The sequence below is a fragment of the Bos indicus x Bos taurus genome, chromosome 6 (genome assembly GCF_003369695.1).
Source record: "Bos indicus x Bos taurus breed Angus x Brahman F1 hybrid chromosome 6, Bos_hybrid_MaternalHap_v2.0, whole genome shotgun sequence".
Classification (NCBI taxonomy): Eukaryota; Metazoa; Chordata; class Mammalia; order Artiodactyla; family Bovidae; genus Bos; species Bos indicus x Bos taurus.
The window spans coordinates 26,275,023-26,294,378 of record NC_040081.1 but is presented as its reverse complement, the minus strand read 5'-3'; the positions used below and the strand labels follow the sequence as shown (position 1 = coordinate 26,294,378).

Below are 19,356 nucleotides of genomic sequence, written 5' to 3'. Positions count from 1 at the left end.
TAGAAATAAAACTGATATCTTCAGAGATGCCTGGATATGGTCACAGGATGGCGTGGGGTTAAGGCTGAAGGAGAGGGAAGTATAATATTAAGGATAATGCCTGTGTTTCTGACATCTTTTAAATGGAGACTATGGGTCCTCTAAATCCATCTTATGTCCTCTCTGACAGAAATAACACTCAGGTGTCAATTTCATAACTAGCTTGAGATGTAGCAGCATTTCTGAAGGACAGTTTTCTTTCATGGATATTTTGGCTGCTCTCTGAATTCTCTTTGAAGCAAGTTTCAGCTTGCATACTTTTAAAAAATAAATTATTTAAAACCTGTATACATGTCCACCACCTCCTACAACTTTTACTCACAAAAGGAAGCAGTTATGCATATCTGTATGTTAAAGTTCACAGGCAATTCTTTTTTATCCCCCCACAGGCAGTTCTTAAATGGACATTTTTGATCCTCTTTGCTTAAAAAACAACAACAATGACATCTGTCTGGCACCCTATGAACAGACTCGAAATAACAATGCAGCAAGGTAAACACAGTAGGGGAAAATAAAAATCAGGTCAATTTTCTCACCTAACTGGAACCTGGAAAATATCATCCTAAATAACAATGGAAAGAACTTTTATTCCTTAATCATTCTGATGACGTTGTTTTTAAAAATCATAAGCTGTGCCTGAATAAACAGGAGAGATGCATTTTAAAACCTTTGGCACAGAAGAGAGGAAAGGGAAAGAAGAGGTGTATTTTCCTGAAGTACGTGTATGTTTTATGAAGATGTTTTTCTGACACCTAAGTCTGACCCAGACTCCAGGTCTGGCGGGGTGGATGAGCGGAGCAGTCCACACAAGTGTGTTAAATACTTCTGTTAACAAAATCTATATTGTCTCTATCAAACATGGGCTGATGCAGGAATAAAACGCCTCTGGGCAGAATTCTTGCCATGTCAGAAGAGTATAAACACGGGTTAGTGGAAAATTCAATACGCACAAAGGCAATCCCAATTTTGCCACTGGGTCCCCATGTCCCAGTTTGTACAAAGTGTCCAGAATCCTTATGATAAGATGGCATGGCAGATAAAGTACAGACTTGTAAACAGGATATTTCCCATCTGAGCCAGGGTCAACCTCTCACTTCACTTCGCCCTCGTGGCCTCCTCATGCAGCCCGAACACACGCAGCCGGAAGAAGCGCAGCTCTGGCTGGGCTTGTGGTTTCGTGACCTCGGAAAGGCTCCTTGTTTGTTCAGCACACATTTACTGAGCATCTGCTATGAGCCAGGTAGCCCTCTAGGGGCCCTGGATAATTATCACTGGGAAGCGAAACAGACAAATGTGCCTGCTCTTGCAGCTGACATTCTCATCAGGCCATGTGGGGAACGAAAGACACTAAAAAGAAGCATATGTGAGTTAGATCACGTACAGCTGTAGAAGACGAGAGACACTGCGGGAAAAGAGAGCAGCATGGGGGAGTGAGGTGTGGTCCAGGGAGGGGTGAGCTGCTGTGACGCTGAAATGGGGCGGACAGAGCAAGTCTCCACCAAGAGAGTCACGTAAGCAAAGACACGGGGGACGTGAAGGAGCTGGCTGGTAGGTGTCAGGGAACCGAGTTCCAGGCAAAGCAGCAGCCTGGCTAAGGGCCTAAGCTAAGGTGTCCAGGTTTAATGGAGGAACAGGGGCCACACTGGTTGGTTTCTGAAGGCCGTGGCGGTGACTGGTTTCTCCTGGAGACAGAAGGAACCACGGGAGGGTGTCCTGATTTCCCAGAGCCCCCTGGTCCTAATATGTCAAACAGAGATACTAAGGGCCCCTGAGGAAAGAGAGCAACTTCAGGGTCAATGTGACAGCGTAAGGACTGGGTGACTCAGAACTCGACTGACATGCCTGGAATAGTTGGCACTTCCTACGTGTCTGTTCCCTCCCCATCCTCAGTCCCTTCTCAGCTGCAGCAGCCTCTCCCCAGACCTCGGCCAGGTCAGGATGACTCCTGCTCCCTCTGGGTGCAGTCTTGCCTCCTCCAAGGATGAGGAAGCATCCTCGTTCAGGGACCAGCGGCCCCTCTCTTCTCAGCTGCTGCACCTCTCACACGTGGACCCTTACCTGACATTTACACACACAGGGCTGAAAAGTTGCCACATGGCCCGAGGTCAGACTCTGGGAGTGATGGGGGCTGTATTAACTGGACGGCATGTGCTATTTAAGGGGCAGGAACACCTGCCTCCAATGAATCATCTCCTTCCCCTGCGCAGGCGGGAGGCTCCTTCCAGGAACAGCGTCTACAAGTACCCCTGCGCGTTTACAAGAAACACACTCCAGTCAGGATACCGAGACCGAGTTTAACCTCGAGTCTTTCCTCTTTCTTGTCTCGTCAGTCTCGTTCTTGAATACTGAGAGTCACTGGCGTCAGAACTTCAAAACCTGCTAATTCTGAAACCCCACATTATAGTAAGTTTCTCCCCATCAGGGCTTCTCAGTGCATTGTCCTTCCCCCTAACCTTATCACTCTTCACTTTTACCTTATACCCTTCATGATTTGTTTTGGTTCCTTTATATCCATTCTTAAAAACGGAATCTTTGGGGAAGAATGTGGAATATAAATTATAACCAATATCGGGACTTTTCTGGCAGTCCAGAAGTTGGGACTTTGCCTTCCAATGCAGAGGGTATAGGTTCAAAAGCTGGTCAGGAGGTTAAGACCCTATATGTCCCATGGCCGAAAAACCAAAACATAAAACAGAAGTAACATCCAAAAAAAGACTTTCAAAAAGGTCTACATTAAAAAAAAAATCTAAAATAATTATAAGTAATATTGACTGGGGCAACATCTCCATCTACACCCCCGTTTTATGAAAACTGGCCACCCCCCTCAAGGGTGGGCCCCTGCAGTCATGTATGCAAAGGAGAGCCCAGCCCCTCTCCACCCTCTGTAGATTGAACAGCAGACTGCAGTAGGCCTGCATCTCAGAAAGAGCCATTTATTCAATACGAGACCAGAGTCTCTCTTGCCCAGAAATCGAGTGTTGGACATGGTGATTTTTATCAGCTTCAGTCTCCCTTAGGCTGGAAGAGACCGGGCTGCCTTGGAGAGAGCATGCAGATACAGAAACAGAAAAGGGGGACTTCTGTTCCTGCCCACTCTCCACTCCTCATCCCCAGCACCCCGGCCACACGTCCTGATCCTGAGTTCCACACGATGCCCCTGGGTCCCTACTGTACATCTCCTCCTCCCATCCTGACTCAAGTTACTTTGGGAGCTTCCTGTTACTTGCTACCAAGAGGGTCGTAAGACAGAAGTAAGAGACCAGTTTCCCTCGCACTTAGTCTTGTGACAAGCTTGCTATAAACAGTTAAGTGTGTGGGACAGGCATGAGCACGATGGGGCTCCAGAGACTAACAATGATGTGGTGGAGGGTGCTTTTCCCAATAGCTGAGGGCAGACTCTGGTGGCTCTGAACTACCGGGAAAGCTGTTGTGACCTAATGTGAGAAGCTACACGTGATTCAGCCATGTTCTCCCTCAGAGAAAGGGCTGCCTTCTGCTTGCTGATTGAATTTTGGAAGCAGAATGACACAGCCAGAACCCCAGAAACGTTTCCCAGGCAGAGACGTGGTTCCCAAGCATTATAGATCTGTGTTTTCTCCTCCTGTTTTCCCAGAGAGGAGGGCAGGGCTCTCTCTGCCTTTGAACTCCACCAGGAGACAGCCAGAGCACCTCTTGAAGAAATGTCTACAATCCAGGGACATTCTCATTCACAAATTCCTTTGTTAAGAGTTTGGAGCTTAACATTTTGGCAAAAACTAGTGCAATTTCAGTTTCTCAGTAATCCGAGATGGGAAGGGAGAGAAAGGCAGGGAGGGCCTGCAGGCCGTATAGCCCATATTCCTCTTGGAACTCTCTCAGGCAATGCACACACACAGAAAGGAACATAGGGGATCGTGCAGTTCTGGATGGAATCACGGAGGCTGCAAGTTTACAGACCACTGATCTTTGTATCAGTCAAAGCCAGGCTTATACTGCCTGGATACTCCATCTATACTTCTCTGATAAGATAAAAACCAAGGCTAAGAAGAGACCACACAGATGTTCTGAAAGCTGAGGAGGACTGAAGGACTCAAGAATTTCATATGACAAGTATGAGCAGTAAGCTATCTGCAGACAAACATCAGCCTTGTGGAAATAAGCTCCTGTTTGCATTAAACAGCCAAGCAGTGCAGCTCCAGCGAACGGCAGCTTCAAAAGTTTAAGACTCTCACATGTACACTGTTTTTATATTGAAACATCGTAAAGTTTTAAAGAAACATCTGAGGCAAGGCTTAATGGTAAATGCAGAGAAAAATTAAAATAGGATTACTCTTTTTTAAAAGCACAAGTAGGACTATGTATTTCAATTCCCTCAATAAATACATAGTTTCTATATACACCGGGCACTATGCTAGAGGCCAGGGACAGGAAGGTCACAAGCATAACAGTTGGTCTCTTAAAGAGCTAGCTGTCGAGGGGCGGAAAGTGGGAACAGGTAAATAAAACCAAGACTCAAGCACAGGGAATGGCGTGGCACCTGCCCGGAGATGCAGAGCCACAGAAACAGAGGGGAGGCCCTGGGCTCCCTGCGGGGTGGGGTGGGGGCAGGGGGTCAGAGGAAGCTTCCTAGGAAGTGACAGGAAAGGAGAAAGGAAGTGTCTCCTGCAGAGGAAGCAGTGCGTGCAAAAGGAACAAAGCCTGAAACAGCCTCTCAGGAAACCAGAAACGCTGCCTGGGCTGGAGCGGAGACATCAGGCCAGGCCCTGGGCCAGCAGCGACTCCCATTGTGGGTCCTGCTCCACAGACTAATGGAAAAATGCAGATTCTCAGGGGGTCCCAGGCCTACCTCCTCAGCAACTCTGGGGATGGGGCCCTACAAGCCCTGTCTTAACCAGCACTCCAGCTAACTGTGGTACCCGGTGAAGGCTGACATTGCTAAGTAGGCTGTGTGTGTCCTGGGGACCAAGGCACCACCAAGCTACTTGAAGCCAACCAAGGATTTTTGATGAGATGGTGACAAGATCAGACTGCATTTTGGAAAAATCATTCCAGTACAGTACAGAGAATAAAAAGAAGGGACGTGAGACTGCGGGTGAGATGAGTAAGGAGGTTCCTGCAGTAATTCTGCTGAAAGTGACACGAGCCTAGAAAGGCAGAGGCAGTGGCAGTAAGATGAAGACAGAAGATGAAGGAGGAGATTCTGCAGGACATGGTGACAGGAAGCATGGGGTATAAGGTCAAGATCACGGTTTTCTCAACAAGAACGCTTCGTTTCCACCCTAAATACGTGACAATATGGGCAAGTCACTCAATCTCTCTATTCCTCAGTTTCCAAATCCATAAAATGAGGATACTGATTTCCACGAAAACACTGCTCCATGGAAGCAGAGATTCTTCCAGCTCCTTCTGTACCCCCTAAACTTAGAACAATGTGTGATTCACAGTAGGTCTTAAATAAACATTTGTTGAATGAATGAGTGAATTAGTGGTGGGAGATGAGGAAGAAAGAGGAATCTATGAAAATTCCCAGGATTTTAGCTGAAGCAACTTAATAGCCTACTGTCCTTCTCAAAGTTAGGAATGTGAGTGAGGGAGAAGATTTTAGGAGAAACATACATTTGTGAAATCAGTTTCAGACACGTTACCACTCAGATGGACTCAGATATGCAAGTTAAGGTGTCCTGGCATAGTCACATGAGGGCCAGGAGGCCAGAGTGCACACTCAGGTGAGAAATCCAGCTCCATCACTTACAGTGTGACCTCGGACAAACAGCTGACCCTCTCAGTTCTCTATTTCTTCCTCTCCAAATGTGGAGACAGCAGTATCCGTCTCAAAGAGCCAATGAGGGAGACTGGAAGCAATAATGCACGTAATGTGCTTTGAAAAGGGCCTGGCACGCAGGACATGCTCAATGAGTAATTGTTCCTGTGGTTATTGTTAAGGCCACGTAAAGAGTCTGTAGAGAAGAGGGCCGCGGTATCATCCCAGAGGACAGTGAGATTCATGGTGAAGTGCACAGAGGGAATTGGAGGGGGGATCACAGAGGTAGACAGAGGGGTGGCAGGAGACCAAGAGAGACAGCTGCCCCCAAAAGCAAAGATAAAAAGTCTGCCACTTGTGATTAAATGTTGAAGTGAAGAGTCAGTCATGTCCAACTCTTGTGACCCCATGGACTGTAGCCCGCCAGGCTCCTCTGTCCATGGGATTCTCTGGGCAAGAGTACTGGAGTGGGTTGCCATTTCCTTCTCCAGGGGATCTTCCCAACCCAGGGATCAAACCCAGGTCTCCTGCATTGCAGGTGGATTCTTTTCCATCTGAGCCACTAGGAAGCAGAATAGGTCTGCTCTGCTAAGCAAAAGAGCTGACACAGTGGAGACTGCTTGTGTTCAACAAAACTGGAAATAAAGCGTAGAACAACAAGAAAACATTCAACACAATCACTTCCCTTATTTCAGACTCGTCCCTGGCCTTGGAGGCCCTGGGCACCACCACCAGACATTCCCAGCAGGATGCCTGAGCAAGACCCAAGATGAGCTGAGAGAGACAGCGGCCACCACAAAGGAACTTGGGACTGGCCTGGGCTCACCTCCGTAATGGCCTCTGCCTTTGTAAAATACAAAAGGGAAAGAGTTAGGCAATGGGTCTCAAAGACCAACAGACTGGGTGTCAGGAAACCCCAGGTTTCATACTAGCGTGTGAATTTGGGCAAGTCACTGGACAACCGTCTCCTCAAGTATAGATGGAGAATAACAACTCCTGCTCTAGATACACAGGACTGCAGTGACCAACACGAGGGAAGGGAAGACGTTTTGAAAAGGATACCGGATATAATTAAAATATCACATTTCACCCATCTGATAAAATTACAGTGAGACACATGCTGTTGCCACTGGCTGTGTCGTCGGAACATATGCAGCCCTTAAACGTCAGTGCACAGGAGCTGTTCATGGGATCTGTGCTTATTTGGGGTCTGTTTCCAGAATATTTTATGTTGGCAGATCATTTTCTTGAGTTTCTGCACTCCTTATGAATCGATTGGCATTACAAGTGAGTCATTTGTGACAGACTATCTTTTCAAGAGACGTGTATAGCAGACAGCCTTAGAAGACGGAGACAGTGTTCCCAGAAACGTTGCAAAGGCTGCAGCAGACTTGCAACCCATTATAAAAGTTTTGAGTTCCCTAAATTCAGGGCTCCCAGCCTATAACACAGCTCATTATGTGCACAGGTGTCAGCTAGCCTGCTCTGCATCACCCTGTGGAAACCAGGGCTCAGGGAAAGAGTGAAGAATGTTGATACACTGGCTACTAATATTGTGTCCTGTATCTCTGACCCAGGGGTCTGGCATCTCTGCCAGCATCTATGACACTGAGGTAGGTAACTTGCTAGCTGGCGGGTAGCATACAACCTCAGCTCCCTCACAGCTCTTGACATTTAGTAGTACTGTTTTACAGGAGGGCTGGTGTTCCCCTCACCCAACAGACTGTTCCCTGGTGCCCAAGGCTTGCCCTGGTCTGCCATGTTGGAAGTCAGCTCAGTCAGAGCTGAGGAGGCAGAGGAGCTATTAACTCAGAGTTATTTCTGGTATTCTTTTTTTAAAAAAAAAAGCTAATACAAATACTCCCTATGCCTGTGTATCTGTGTGTTTTAAATTTTTGTTATACCTTTTAAGGGCTTCCCAGGAGGCACAGAGGTAAAGAATCTACCTGCAGTGCAGAAAACACAAGAGATGCAGGTTTGATCCCTCAGTCGGGAAGATCCCCTGGAGAAGGAAATGGCAACGCACTCCAGTATTCTTGTCTGGAAAATTCCATGGACAGAGCAGCCTGGTGGGCTACAGTCCAGGGGATTGCAAAGAGTCAGACACAATTGAGCACACAAATAGCAGAGCATGCTTTTTAAAAAAAAAATGTTTGCTTATTCCATAAAATATCCTTTCTTTGGAATTTCCTGGCAGTCCAGTGGTTAGGACTCAGCACTTCCGCTGCCAGGGCCCTGGGTTCAATCCCTAGTCGAGGAACTAAGATACCAGAAGCCTTGAGGCACAGAAAAAAAAAAAACAAACAAACAATCAAATACACACATACATATATATCCTTTCTTTTCAGAGAAATATAGTGACATTTACACATTTTCTGGGGGGAAAAGTGACTCCCTTACTGAATGAATTTTTTTTGCTATAGTCAATGTATAATTCTTTCATTTAAAAATGTTCTCATTTAACTGTAAGTATTAAAAATTCTTCTAAAAAATAACTGCATATTTCAGGTGAATTTTAGTAATCATGTGTCTTAGTTAGAAATAATTATTAAAGAACACTAGGGGCATGTAACTCCAATTTTCCAGGCATTATAGATACAATGAGCAGAATGGTGGTACCTACGCTCTCCGCCTCCATCACCCACTCATCACCCACTTGCACAGCCTCCTCCCAGCTCACTTAGGCAAAACCACTACAGGAAACCATATTCAGAGTATACTGACCTCTTGTTAGAATTCAGGATGTATAAAATGCAATCTTATTGATAACATCAGTAACAAAGGCATCCATTAAGTCACCTTTGAGAACCACTAGTTCATATTAAACAGGACTCGAATTTTCTCCCAGTGGGCCTTTGAAATGCTAAGTTCTAAGAGAAACCTGCTACACCCTAGAATTGCCATGTAGCCTTAATAGCTATCACAGATGTTGTAATTTTGATCCAATTAAATATGCACAAAAAAGAGTAATAGTACGTACCTTCATTTCAAGCTCTTTTTACATTTCCACGTACATGTTTTAAATGCCCTTAATGTTTTTACTGGATTGACAGCATCTTTCTGATGCTTTATATTTGATCACAATCTAAGACATCTTGAGAGATGAATGTAGAATACATAGAGCACACCCAGGAGATACAAATCCATTGATTATCATGTGAAAGGAGGCCTGGAGGCAATTAGGCCTTTGCCGTGGATGACAAATAAGCCCCACATAAAATGTTCTATACACTGAGGCGTCTTTGATAGGTCCTACTGGCTCAATGACTCACAAAGGATGGGGAGAGAGAACATCTGAAAACAAAGGGCAGGCTGCCGGCACCATTTAGCTATTTATTCTGTATGTTCAGCTCAGTTTTTCCCCTTTCCAACTTTTCATGAAACCATAAAAAGAAATGGAATGGATTCTTTTCAACCAGGAACATCAGCACTGCATACTAAGGAGGAAAGTATTGGCTTAACACAGGGCCCATATAAACCACTAAATATCAACCCAGTCTCTCTAGTTAGGTATTTCTAATAGGGGAAGTGGGTTTTGACAAATCACTCTTTTATATGTTCTTTCATAGAAGAGTTTATCACACAGACTCTCGGAAATCAATTTACATACAGGACAAGCTGTAGCTGAACCATTCACAGCTTCAGGATGGAAGACTGCATTCTCAACAGGCACTGCCTTGGAAACTATCCGTGTATGTGCACTCTGGAATTTTCCTTTTCTGTTGGAATTGTCTGGAACCATTTCAAGATGAACAACAGCGTAAGTGATGTGTGAATAAGCTGTACCTATTTCCTCTCATTTAAAGATGCCCACAATTTTTTTGTTCTCTGAGCCAAAGCTGCAAGACATTAAAATGATTTGAAGACATAAAACAATGTGCTATAGATAACATGCTTCTAAAAGGATTTATTAATCCAGATGAATGCAAAAAATGAATATGGAAATAGGAATACTTTTTAAAGACTAAGACCACATTTTCCTCAAGTTAAAAGGGATAGTATAAAGGGACCAGATGAGCCATGAATAGTAACACAATCAAATGAGCATGGCCTTTGATGACAAACCATCGTTCAAATCTGGGCCCTGGCCAAGATAGATGTGACCCTGGACAAGTTGACAGCTCTCAGTTTTCTCACCCATAAATGGTGGTAGTAACAGCATCCTCACAGGACTGATGTGAGAAGATCAGAGTTAAGGGAAGTGTTCTGTGTATAGTATGCACCCAATGAACAAATTATTATTGCAATTAAAAATGTTATGGAAAAAGTCTCTTCCTTAAAGGTCATATAGGCTCACAACAAAAAGCAATGATCATGTCATCTGTGTGTTAGGTCAATCTAGCAGATTTTTTACTGGAACTGAAATGTATATATTGTGGGGGGAAAAAAAAGATTATGAAGAAGATTTTAAACCTTCCTTCCCCACCCCCACCCCCACCGTTTTTCAAGAAGCTTCTTCTCATTCTCAATACAAGATTTCATTTAAAGCTGGTTAACCAGAGAGGGTTGCCATGGGAAAGTAAACCGCTGACAGTACACATTAGGTTCACACTAATTTATAAAGGTAGCATAACGCTTATGAAAAATAAGCTGGCTGGACGCCCATGGTTTGCCCTTGAGTCTCAGCCAACAAGGAAGTTTCATGCAATGTGATTAGTGAATGAGGAGACCCTGGGTGATTAATTAGTGCTCGCATCAATCCCATCAGACAGGCTTTCAGCCAGTAATGTAAAATAAGCCACCCGATTCTAACTTTCTCATCTCCATACTGACTTCCGTGTGAACATGACTTTGTCAAGCACTATAAATATTGAAGGAAGATTTCCTCCAAATCTCTTTTAAGACAAATCCCGCTTCCTCTGACATATATCTTAGCTCTGATAAATGGCAGACTGGATGGGGAAGAATCAAAATAAGGAAGCTTCTGTGAAAATTCTCTGAGTGCTGAATTTAACTAAGCTCACTTCATAAGTCCCTACAAGTGCCTGGTGCTCAAACGAGAAAAACGTGCCTATGGATGAACAGATTTACTGTAAAAACCTAAGGGTCCGTCAGCCTCTTAAAAAACAAAGTTATTATAAAAACTGTGCGTCAGTAACTTCTACTAGATGCTTTTTATGCAGTTAGCAGTGTGTTACTTCCCTTTTCACTGCTTCGTTGGATGTTAAGTAATTTGTTTTTAATCTATAATTCCCTAGATATTTCTGCTGTGTCCATTTCACTGTGGAAAGATGTCACCATGTCTAGATCTGCTGGTTTATATTGCTGCACAAACAGTTCTCTGCTATCTATTATTATTTCAGACAAGCTTCTTAAATTAGATTTAAAAGAGAAAAATAACTTTCCTGAATTAAATCAGTCCCTTTAAATGAGGTCGACCTTTGGGTAGATAATCTGTGTAAACATAAAATGGGTCCTGCATGCCTCTAAATCTCATCATTAGTCAGGATCTCAAAACTGGGCTCCAAACATGAGATAATGGTGCATGGCTAAGATATAAATACTCTATTACGGTTTATATAATATTTTTTTATGGTAGATGAAAGGGTCTACATCAATAATACTACGTATGCTGCTGCTGCTAAGTAGCTTTAGTCGTGTCCGACTCTGCATGACCCCACAGACGGCAGCCCACCAGGCTCCCCCGTCCCTGGGATTCTCCAGGCAAGAACAATGGAGTGGGTTACCATTTCCTTCTCCAATGCATGAAAGTGAAAAGTGAAAGTGAAGTTGCTCAGTCGTGTCCGACTCTCAGCGACCCCACAGACTGCAGCCCACCAGGCTCCTCCGTCCCCTCAATATAGGATCTAGAGAACAGTGTATCTACACATGGAAACATCTAAAAATGTCTTATGTCATAAAATGCAGGTCTCATAGGCTAAAATCATTATCTGTTCCATGCTGCAAAGGCCTGAGGTTTAAAGATACCAGGCTGTGCTTAATCAGAGAGGAGGCTGTTACTGATCTTTGCTCACACACTGCTAGGGCTGAAAGGCACCTCAGATCTAGCAAAGTCATGTCAGGAAACAGGAAATTGAGAATCTCCATTTAGAAGCTGGAACCCTGATGCCAACCTGTATCATTCTTTTCCAGAGACACAGGAATCCAAGGCAGTAGTCATGGCAAGAAGCTTCTGCTGCTCCCGAGTCCACCCCAAATGGCTTTCGAATGTCACCAAAGCAGCCAAAAGACTGAAGCAGCCAAGACACCAGGCAATTTCTTAACAAACACCTTGGAGTCTGAACCTCAGAGCAACGGGCAGGACTCCTGCTACACACAGGCTGATAAATGACCACAGGGACCAAGCATTTGCCATCTAGTCACAGAGATAAGTCAATAATTAACCTAAAAACCACTTTGCAGTAAATTTCATAAATGAGATTGAGAAAAAAACGGTAAGTTCAGAGAAGGCCACCAGCTGCCAAGATGAGGGAAGATTACATGGTGGGGAGGGGGGAGATGGGTATCATGGGAGGGTGAGACTGTCAAGAAATGGAGATGAGTCTTCCTAATCTGAGAGTTTTCAACCAGCAAGTTTGAAAACCTGCTGATATCAGTTTAGCAGGTCAGACCAGCATGTTCTATAGGGAACAGAATGTATTTCATGTGGCAAGATGAAGTACTGCTTCATGAAACTTCTGTTTCATATGTAAAATGTACTTCTTATTGAGGGTCTTGGTCAAAATGTTTGAAAGTTTTATGGAAAATGAAGAGTGAAAGTGTCTGTCTGGCTGGAAAATAACTTGGTAATGAGGTCACTGTAGGCCAGACTATAGAGGGTCTAGAACATACTATCAAAGAATATAGATTTTATATTTTAAAGGCAAAGAGGTCATTATAGGTTTTTAGCTTTTCACTTTATTTTTAGGTTTTGCCAACATGTACTATGCTTAGTATCTCACATACACGATCTCACTTAATTTCAACAACCCTCCTTTGAAGTGGGTATTATCATCTCCATTTCAGAGGAAGAAAGTGAGAATCAGACAGATTATATAACCAGCCCATAAAATGAAGCCAGGTCTTTTGACTTCAAAGCTCATAATATTTAAAAAGAAACAAAACAAAACTATGAAATGATCAGAGCCTGGCTTTAGGCATATTAATCTTGTACCTTCAAACAGCTAAACTGAATAGACTTTAGACAATTATTATTAGTGGGGTTTCTTTTGATCGTTCAGTTTCAGAATTTAAGATCAATTTAAATACACTCCAAATCTTAGGGGGGGAAAAAATCACACCAAAATCAACAGTTAAAACTGCACTTTCTTAATAACCCTAAAAAGATTTGAGTGAAGGTTCTTATTTCTCAACTGCTACATCAGTATACCTTTTATTTCATCCTGCAGTAATTAAGTTGGTGAGTGTTATCACTTGACAAACTCTTTGAGGAAAATACAAAAATAGGTCCAAATGCAGAAGTCGGCCGAAAGCAGAAATACTGACATAAAATAAGTAACCCACTGCGTTCCTCAGACTCCCTCACTCTGGCCTCTATTCTTACACTCAGATGCTCTATCTGATCCTACCTCCGGGGACAACCGTGAGGACTCAGACTGTCATCTGTAAAGAGCGCAGAGCCCAGGGAAAGAAAGGCTGGAGAAAGTCTGGATATCGTCACGGGAGTGGGGGTGGACGCGTGTGTGCCGAGAACCTGCCAACGGTCAACTTCCTAACCCAAAAATGTGACAAAGAAGTAACAGTTGATAGAACAATGGTCTGTCTCATTTAACAGGGGGAGAAGAGAAATGGCTGTATCTGATGAGTATAATATGGAAGGCAGGAGTATATTGAGTGGCAAAAGAGAAAAAATATGCTTCCCTTTTTCTGCTAAAAACCACACACAAGAATTAAAACACACACACACACACACACACACAAGAATCGAAAAAGCCCTCCACACAGTCAGAATAACCCAGTCGCCCAATGCCCAGAGAAACCAGGACAGTAAAAGTACTGCCCTGGCCAGTGTGTGAGCTGGACAGAGAATGTGTACAGAGGGTCCAGGAGACCAGAAGAGCCAGCTGAGCACAGGACTCTGCCCTGCACACCCTGAATGAGCTAGCTAATGTTTCTTGACTGAAGTATGGACCTTCTTTAAAAGAAAAAATTTCTGACTCTCAGTATTGACTTAATTTACTTTTATTAAGATATTCCTTAAGCGTGCAGAATCAGAAAACTTGTATAAAGTCCCGAATACATTTGGAAATCAACTCCAAGCACTACCAAACTAACAGAACTCACACTAGCTACAATAATTAAATGTAACAGATGATGTTTTTCGCTGCCACTAAAACATTGATGCAGCATCCTGCCTGGTTCCAGCTTTAATCTGTTCTGGTGTTTTGACTTGCATAAATGTTTACCTAGACAACACTTGTTTATGAAAGAATGTTGAATAAAATAGCAAAAAACCCAGAGGGCAGATTGGGATAATCAGACCTCATATTTAACCCAAAGCCAGCCAATTACTATAATGAGGCATCATGATAACTCCGCAAAGCTCTCCTATTCACTTCAGAGGTAGCATGCGTGTGCATGTATGTGTCTGTGTGTGCATGTGCTAAGTCGCTTCAGTCGTGTCTGACTCTTTCTGACCTATGGACTGTAGCCTGCCAGGCTCCTCTGTTGGTGGGATTCTCCAGGCAAGAATACTGGAGTGGGTTGCCATGCCCTCCTCCAGAAGATCTTCCCGACCCAGGGTTTGAACCCAAGTCTCTTACGTCTCCTGTGTTGGCAGGCAGGTTCTTCACCACTAGCGCCAGCTGGGAAGTCCTTCAGAGGTAGCACTGCAACGGTATTGAGATTTGCATTTTTCCTGCTTTACTGAGATATAATTGTACACTTTAAACAGACTTTTTACTCAACAATGTGATATTCTGATACTTTGTGAAATGATTACAATCAAGCTCATTAACACAGCCATCACCTCAAAGGGTTACCTTTTTATGTATCTGTATGTTAACAACACTTAAGATCTACTCTCAGCAAATTTCATACATACTATAGAGTATCATTCAGAGAAGGCAATGGCACCCCACTCCAGTACTCTTGCTTGGAAAATCCCATGGATGGAGGAGCCTAGTAGGCTGCAGTTCATGGGGTCACTGAGAGTCGGATACGACTGAGCGACTTCCCTTTCACTTTTCACTTTCATGCATTGGAGAAGGAAATGGCAACCCACTCCAATGTTCTTGCCTGGAGAATCCCAGGGAAGAGGGAGCTTGGGGGACTGCCGTCTATGGGGTCACACAGAGTCGGACACGACTGAAGTGACTTAGCAGTAGCAGCATAGAGTATCATTAACTACAGTTGCATTACTGTACATTAGATCTGCAGGACTTAGTCACCCCGAATAACTGAAACTTTGTACCCTTTACCAACATTTCCTCTCCTCCACTCCCTTAAGCCCCCGGCGACCACCACCATTCTACTGTTTTTCAGTTTGACTTTTCAGATTCCACATATAAATGAGATTATGTATTAACTGGATATCTAATCCAATCACTTCTAGAGTGAGAAACAGGCATTTTTTTTTTTCCACTGTGTATTTACCAGCTATGCTCACTACCAATGAACTACAGTGCAAGGTGCACAAGCCAGGCTGGTCCTGCCCAGCCTCCCACAGGGCATGGGAGGATGGTGCTGACTGCTGCCAGTTCAGAGTGACCACAGTACAGACTGCTTCTCATTGATCTTATTGCATCTTTGCAATTATCCCAGGGCAAAATGTACTTTATCTACATTTAACAGGTGAGGAGACAGTTGAATTAAGTGACTCACCCACTGTCACCACGGTCAGATTGGCAGTGGTGAAGCCAGGATGTGAAACCAGGAAGCCTTCCTTGGACACCAGACCCCAAGCTCTAAACCGCAAAAGTTTCCTGACCACTGCAATCACCACGTGGCCCCCATTCACACACTGAGAATACACAGAGGCAGGTGCAGCCCTTGCCTCCAAGCATTATCTTATAATGTGGTTGAGCACATGATCCAGAAGATGCTAACATCTTTAACTGTCCACTAGATATCTTTATTTGGTGGTTCTGCATTCAACCAAGAGAGGTGTGCCCTCAAAGACCAGAGACTTGCCCTGCAAACTGGTAGGGTCTATATTAGGATTTGAAATGATTACTTCTGATGAGTAAGAAACTGCCAGATGTGGGAGTGAATGTAAAAATCATATGCCCGATATAAATAGAAACAAGAGCTAACAGTTACTTGAATCCCTGAAATGGCCCTGGTACAGGTGAGCACTTTCTCTGGACGATCCCACTGACATTTCACAACAACTTCTGAGGTGAACACCATTACCACCTTCACTGTGCAAGTGTAGAACCTGAAGACATATGTGGCCTGGCCTGGAGCAGGGAGCCAGGCATCCCACTCCAGAGGCTGAACCCCATCCACATTACCACTGGAGAAGAACTGGGACTTCTGCAACCAGCTTCCCCTGGAACCTGCCTGTCCTGTTTGGTCAAGAGAGATCATTCTGTCAGAAGAACACAGATTTATGATAAATCAGAACCTTCTGGCTTTGAGTCCAAACACTAGTAGGACCCTAAGGAGTGGTGCAATTAAAGATGAAGAGTCTGAGAATGTTCCAGCAAAGAGGTCCACACTGCCGTGGAAACACAAAGCTCAGCTTTGGTCAGAAAACTAGAGTGTGGTTGGTTCCTGCAGTCTCTCGCACTGACTGCCTGGTGGGAAAAGGACTGCTGGAGACTGCCGCCAGCCTCAGGCATGGGCTCGGGTTCACCCAGCCATCCCCTCACTCTTTAGGGTGTGTGCTGCCAGAGGCTGACGAGGCCAGAGACCGGGACAGAAGACAGGTCCAAGGCAGACAGGGCTCATAAGCACACCCCATGACACAGCCTCAGATGCCCGGGGACGGAAGTCCCTTTGACTATTAAGACACAGTGACAACAGCTTCCTCATGTTGGTCACCAGTGTGTGCCAGGAACTACAGACCATATAGTAAGAATTCTCACCGCCCCGTGAAGTAGACAGTGCTAGCCTCCACCCACCACACAGCCGAGGAGACTGAAGTTCAGAAAGCAGACAGCCTTAGGAAGCAGCTTAAGGCCAGGGCCCCCTAAGCTCACAGCTGTTCCCACCTTCCCAGCTCTGCTCCTCTCTACCTGTGTCCCACTACAGGAGTGGGGGCAAGGAGACTGGGTGGAGGTTGGGCCTAGGGAGAAGAAGAGGGGAGTCAAACTGAGAAAGAGATACTGAGAGCCAACCGAGTCCAGTCCTTTCATTTATAGTAAACTAAAGACGTTCTTTGAAGAAGGCGATGGTACCCCACTCCAGTACTCTCACCTGGAAAATCCCAGGGACGGGGGAGCCTGGTGGGCTGCTGTTTATGGGGTCACACAGAATCGGACACAACTGAAGCGACTTAGCACAGCACAAAGAGGTTATTAGATTCACACAGGATTACACGTTTATATTTTCAACCAGGATTACTAAACCCTCACTACGTACCAGCAATGACCCTAGTGCCTCCCAGCACATGACCTAATCCAATCCTCACCGTGATTCCCTTGGGCAGGTGCCCCATTTTACAGATAAGGACACTAAGGTGCAAATGAGGTTATATAACTGATTTTAGATCTTTCTGCTGCCAAACCCTGTGTTCCCCACAAAGTCCTTGTCAGCCACCCAGGGTTGGCCAATGAACGAGCCAACATTCGCGTCTGCAACACAGCCTCTCCCTGCCGGGAGTCTGTGAGGACCCCGCACGCGACAAGCCTAGCCGTGGCTCCCATCTGCAGCCACGTCCCCCGGCATCCTGTCATCAGGCCCTGGCTCCATCTTCCCTGTGACTCTGTTATTACACACAGCACTGCTCCCCAGGGAGAGGTGTCAGGGTCTGCCTTCTCACATGCTCCAGGCAGGGTTCTAGCTGAATGCAGGACAAGATGGGGTGTGTGGCCGCCTGCAAGGGGCTCAGCTCAACGCCCGACAGAGAATCTTCTAAAGCGTAAGCAGCAACAGGAGAAAACATGCCCATGGGAAGTCTCAGGTTCCTCAGACTCTCTGATGGGGACCACATCTGAATCTGTCATGGGACACACAGAGCTCAGGCCTGAAACGGAGGATGTGTAAAGGGCTCCAGAGCCAGGTCATGAAGTTGCTCCATTTTCAAAACAATGCCTCTGGGCACTTCAGCTCCCAGGGTCCAGCCCAGGAGCAGCGGTAGCTACTCTGTGGCTGTCCTGCCTGCTGTCCACCCAGGGCCACCAACAGGTCTGGCCTGAGAGGAAGAAACCCAGGAGTCGCCTCTGGCTGAGGCATGTAGGGTAGGGGGGTCACACCAGTTTGCTGTTTTAGCTCCTAGTCTGCCAAAGGGTCCCCAAATGGGCGGGGAGGGAGCCATGGACCACTGTGCTGACCAGAGGCCGGGTCTGGGTATCTCCTCACCTCCCAACCTCTAGGATTCACAGCTGTATGACTGGCGTAAGACGCAACCCAAAGCAGCAGACGAGCAGTCCTAGACACTAGGCTCGAGCCACCCTGGGGAAACTAACTCGGTTTCCCTGCTGTTACTTTGTCCGCACACACTACCATTCAGTGAAGTATTAGCTTCTCTTGAACACATAACCTAGGAATTCCTTCAAAATTCATATTTTGTTACACTTGTATCAGTTTATTTTGAAATTTTTATTAACATGTCCTGTGACTGCCTAAGCAGGTATTTATTCAAATGTATTCCATTGTGCTATTTTTTTTTGTGCCAATTTTTACTTGCAAATTTCCTTTGACTATAAAAGAATTCATTTAAATGTACTCGTATTACAGTTTGCTTTTGTAATACCACGATTCACCAAAACACTATACAGGTATGTGCGTTTCTTTTTAACACTCTGCATGTGTGATTTTAAAATGTCACATCTATAAGTGTGTACTACCTACTGCGTACCCGTGAGTTTCCTGTATTATCTGTGTGACTTAATAGCTGGGGGAAGGGGTTATAGAACATTATTGCCTATCCAGATGTTACAATTTCCTATTAAATCTCAGTACACTGTTTTTCATAAACAAAATTCTTTCCCCTAAAAAACTTTTAAGTCACTTTCTATACATTTATGACTGAAGTGCCTACATATTTCTCTCCAAATAATTATTTGTAAAAATTGGAATATCTCTTACAAATCTCTGCTTCTTATACTGTATCCAAAACAGGAGAGTGAATGGGGTCCAGGGGCCAAGACTCTCTCCACGTTTCAGCCTGGACAGAATCCTAAAGTCCTCATCCCATCTCCGAGGCAGCAGGACTCTTCAGTTTCCCAACACACGAACGACCTCAGGATCAAGGCTTGCCCAGATCCTTCCATTCATGCCGCTCCCATCACTCCCCTCTCCCCAGACTACACACAGCTCAGTGCTGCAGACTCAGAATAAAAGCAGCAAGTGTCTCAAGGATGGGAGTGCCCTCAACAGTTCATCGGTGCCTTCATCCCTCTACACTGTGTTCCCTTCGGATGTTCTTTTCCCCAGTAATCTTTTCTACTTTGTAATACTCTTTAGGGAAATAGAAAGACCAGTGAGTAAAAACATACGTAATTTATTCT

The 19,356-nt window shown here is 44.9% G+C and overlaps 1 protein-coding gene across 3 annotated transcripts in view; it reads right to left on the bottom strand.

The window, feature by feature from the left end:
• The window catches only part of TSPAN5 (tetraspanin 5), a 184,284-nt gene that overhangs the window by 44,416 nt on the left and 120,512 nt on the right, over nucleotides 1-19,356 (bottom strand). For 2 of the 3 annotated variants that reach the window (XR_003511474.1, XM_027544010.1), the window contains exon 1: nucleotides 16,807-17,057. The exons of the other annotated variant lie outside the window; for it this stretch is intronic. Coding sequence is in view for 1 of the 2 variants with exons in the window: in XM_027544010.1 (XP_027399811.1) it covers nucleotides 16,807-17,040 (234 nt within the window). In the remaining variant the exon portion in view is untranslated. Of the gene's footprint in view, nucleotides 1-16,806; nucleotides 17,058-19,356 lie in introns of those variants that run through there. 3 annotated transcript variants of the gene reach the window in all.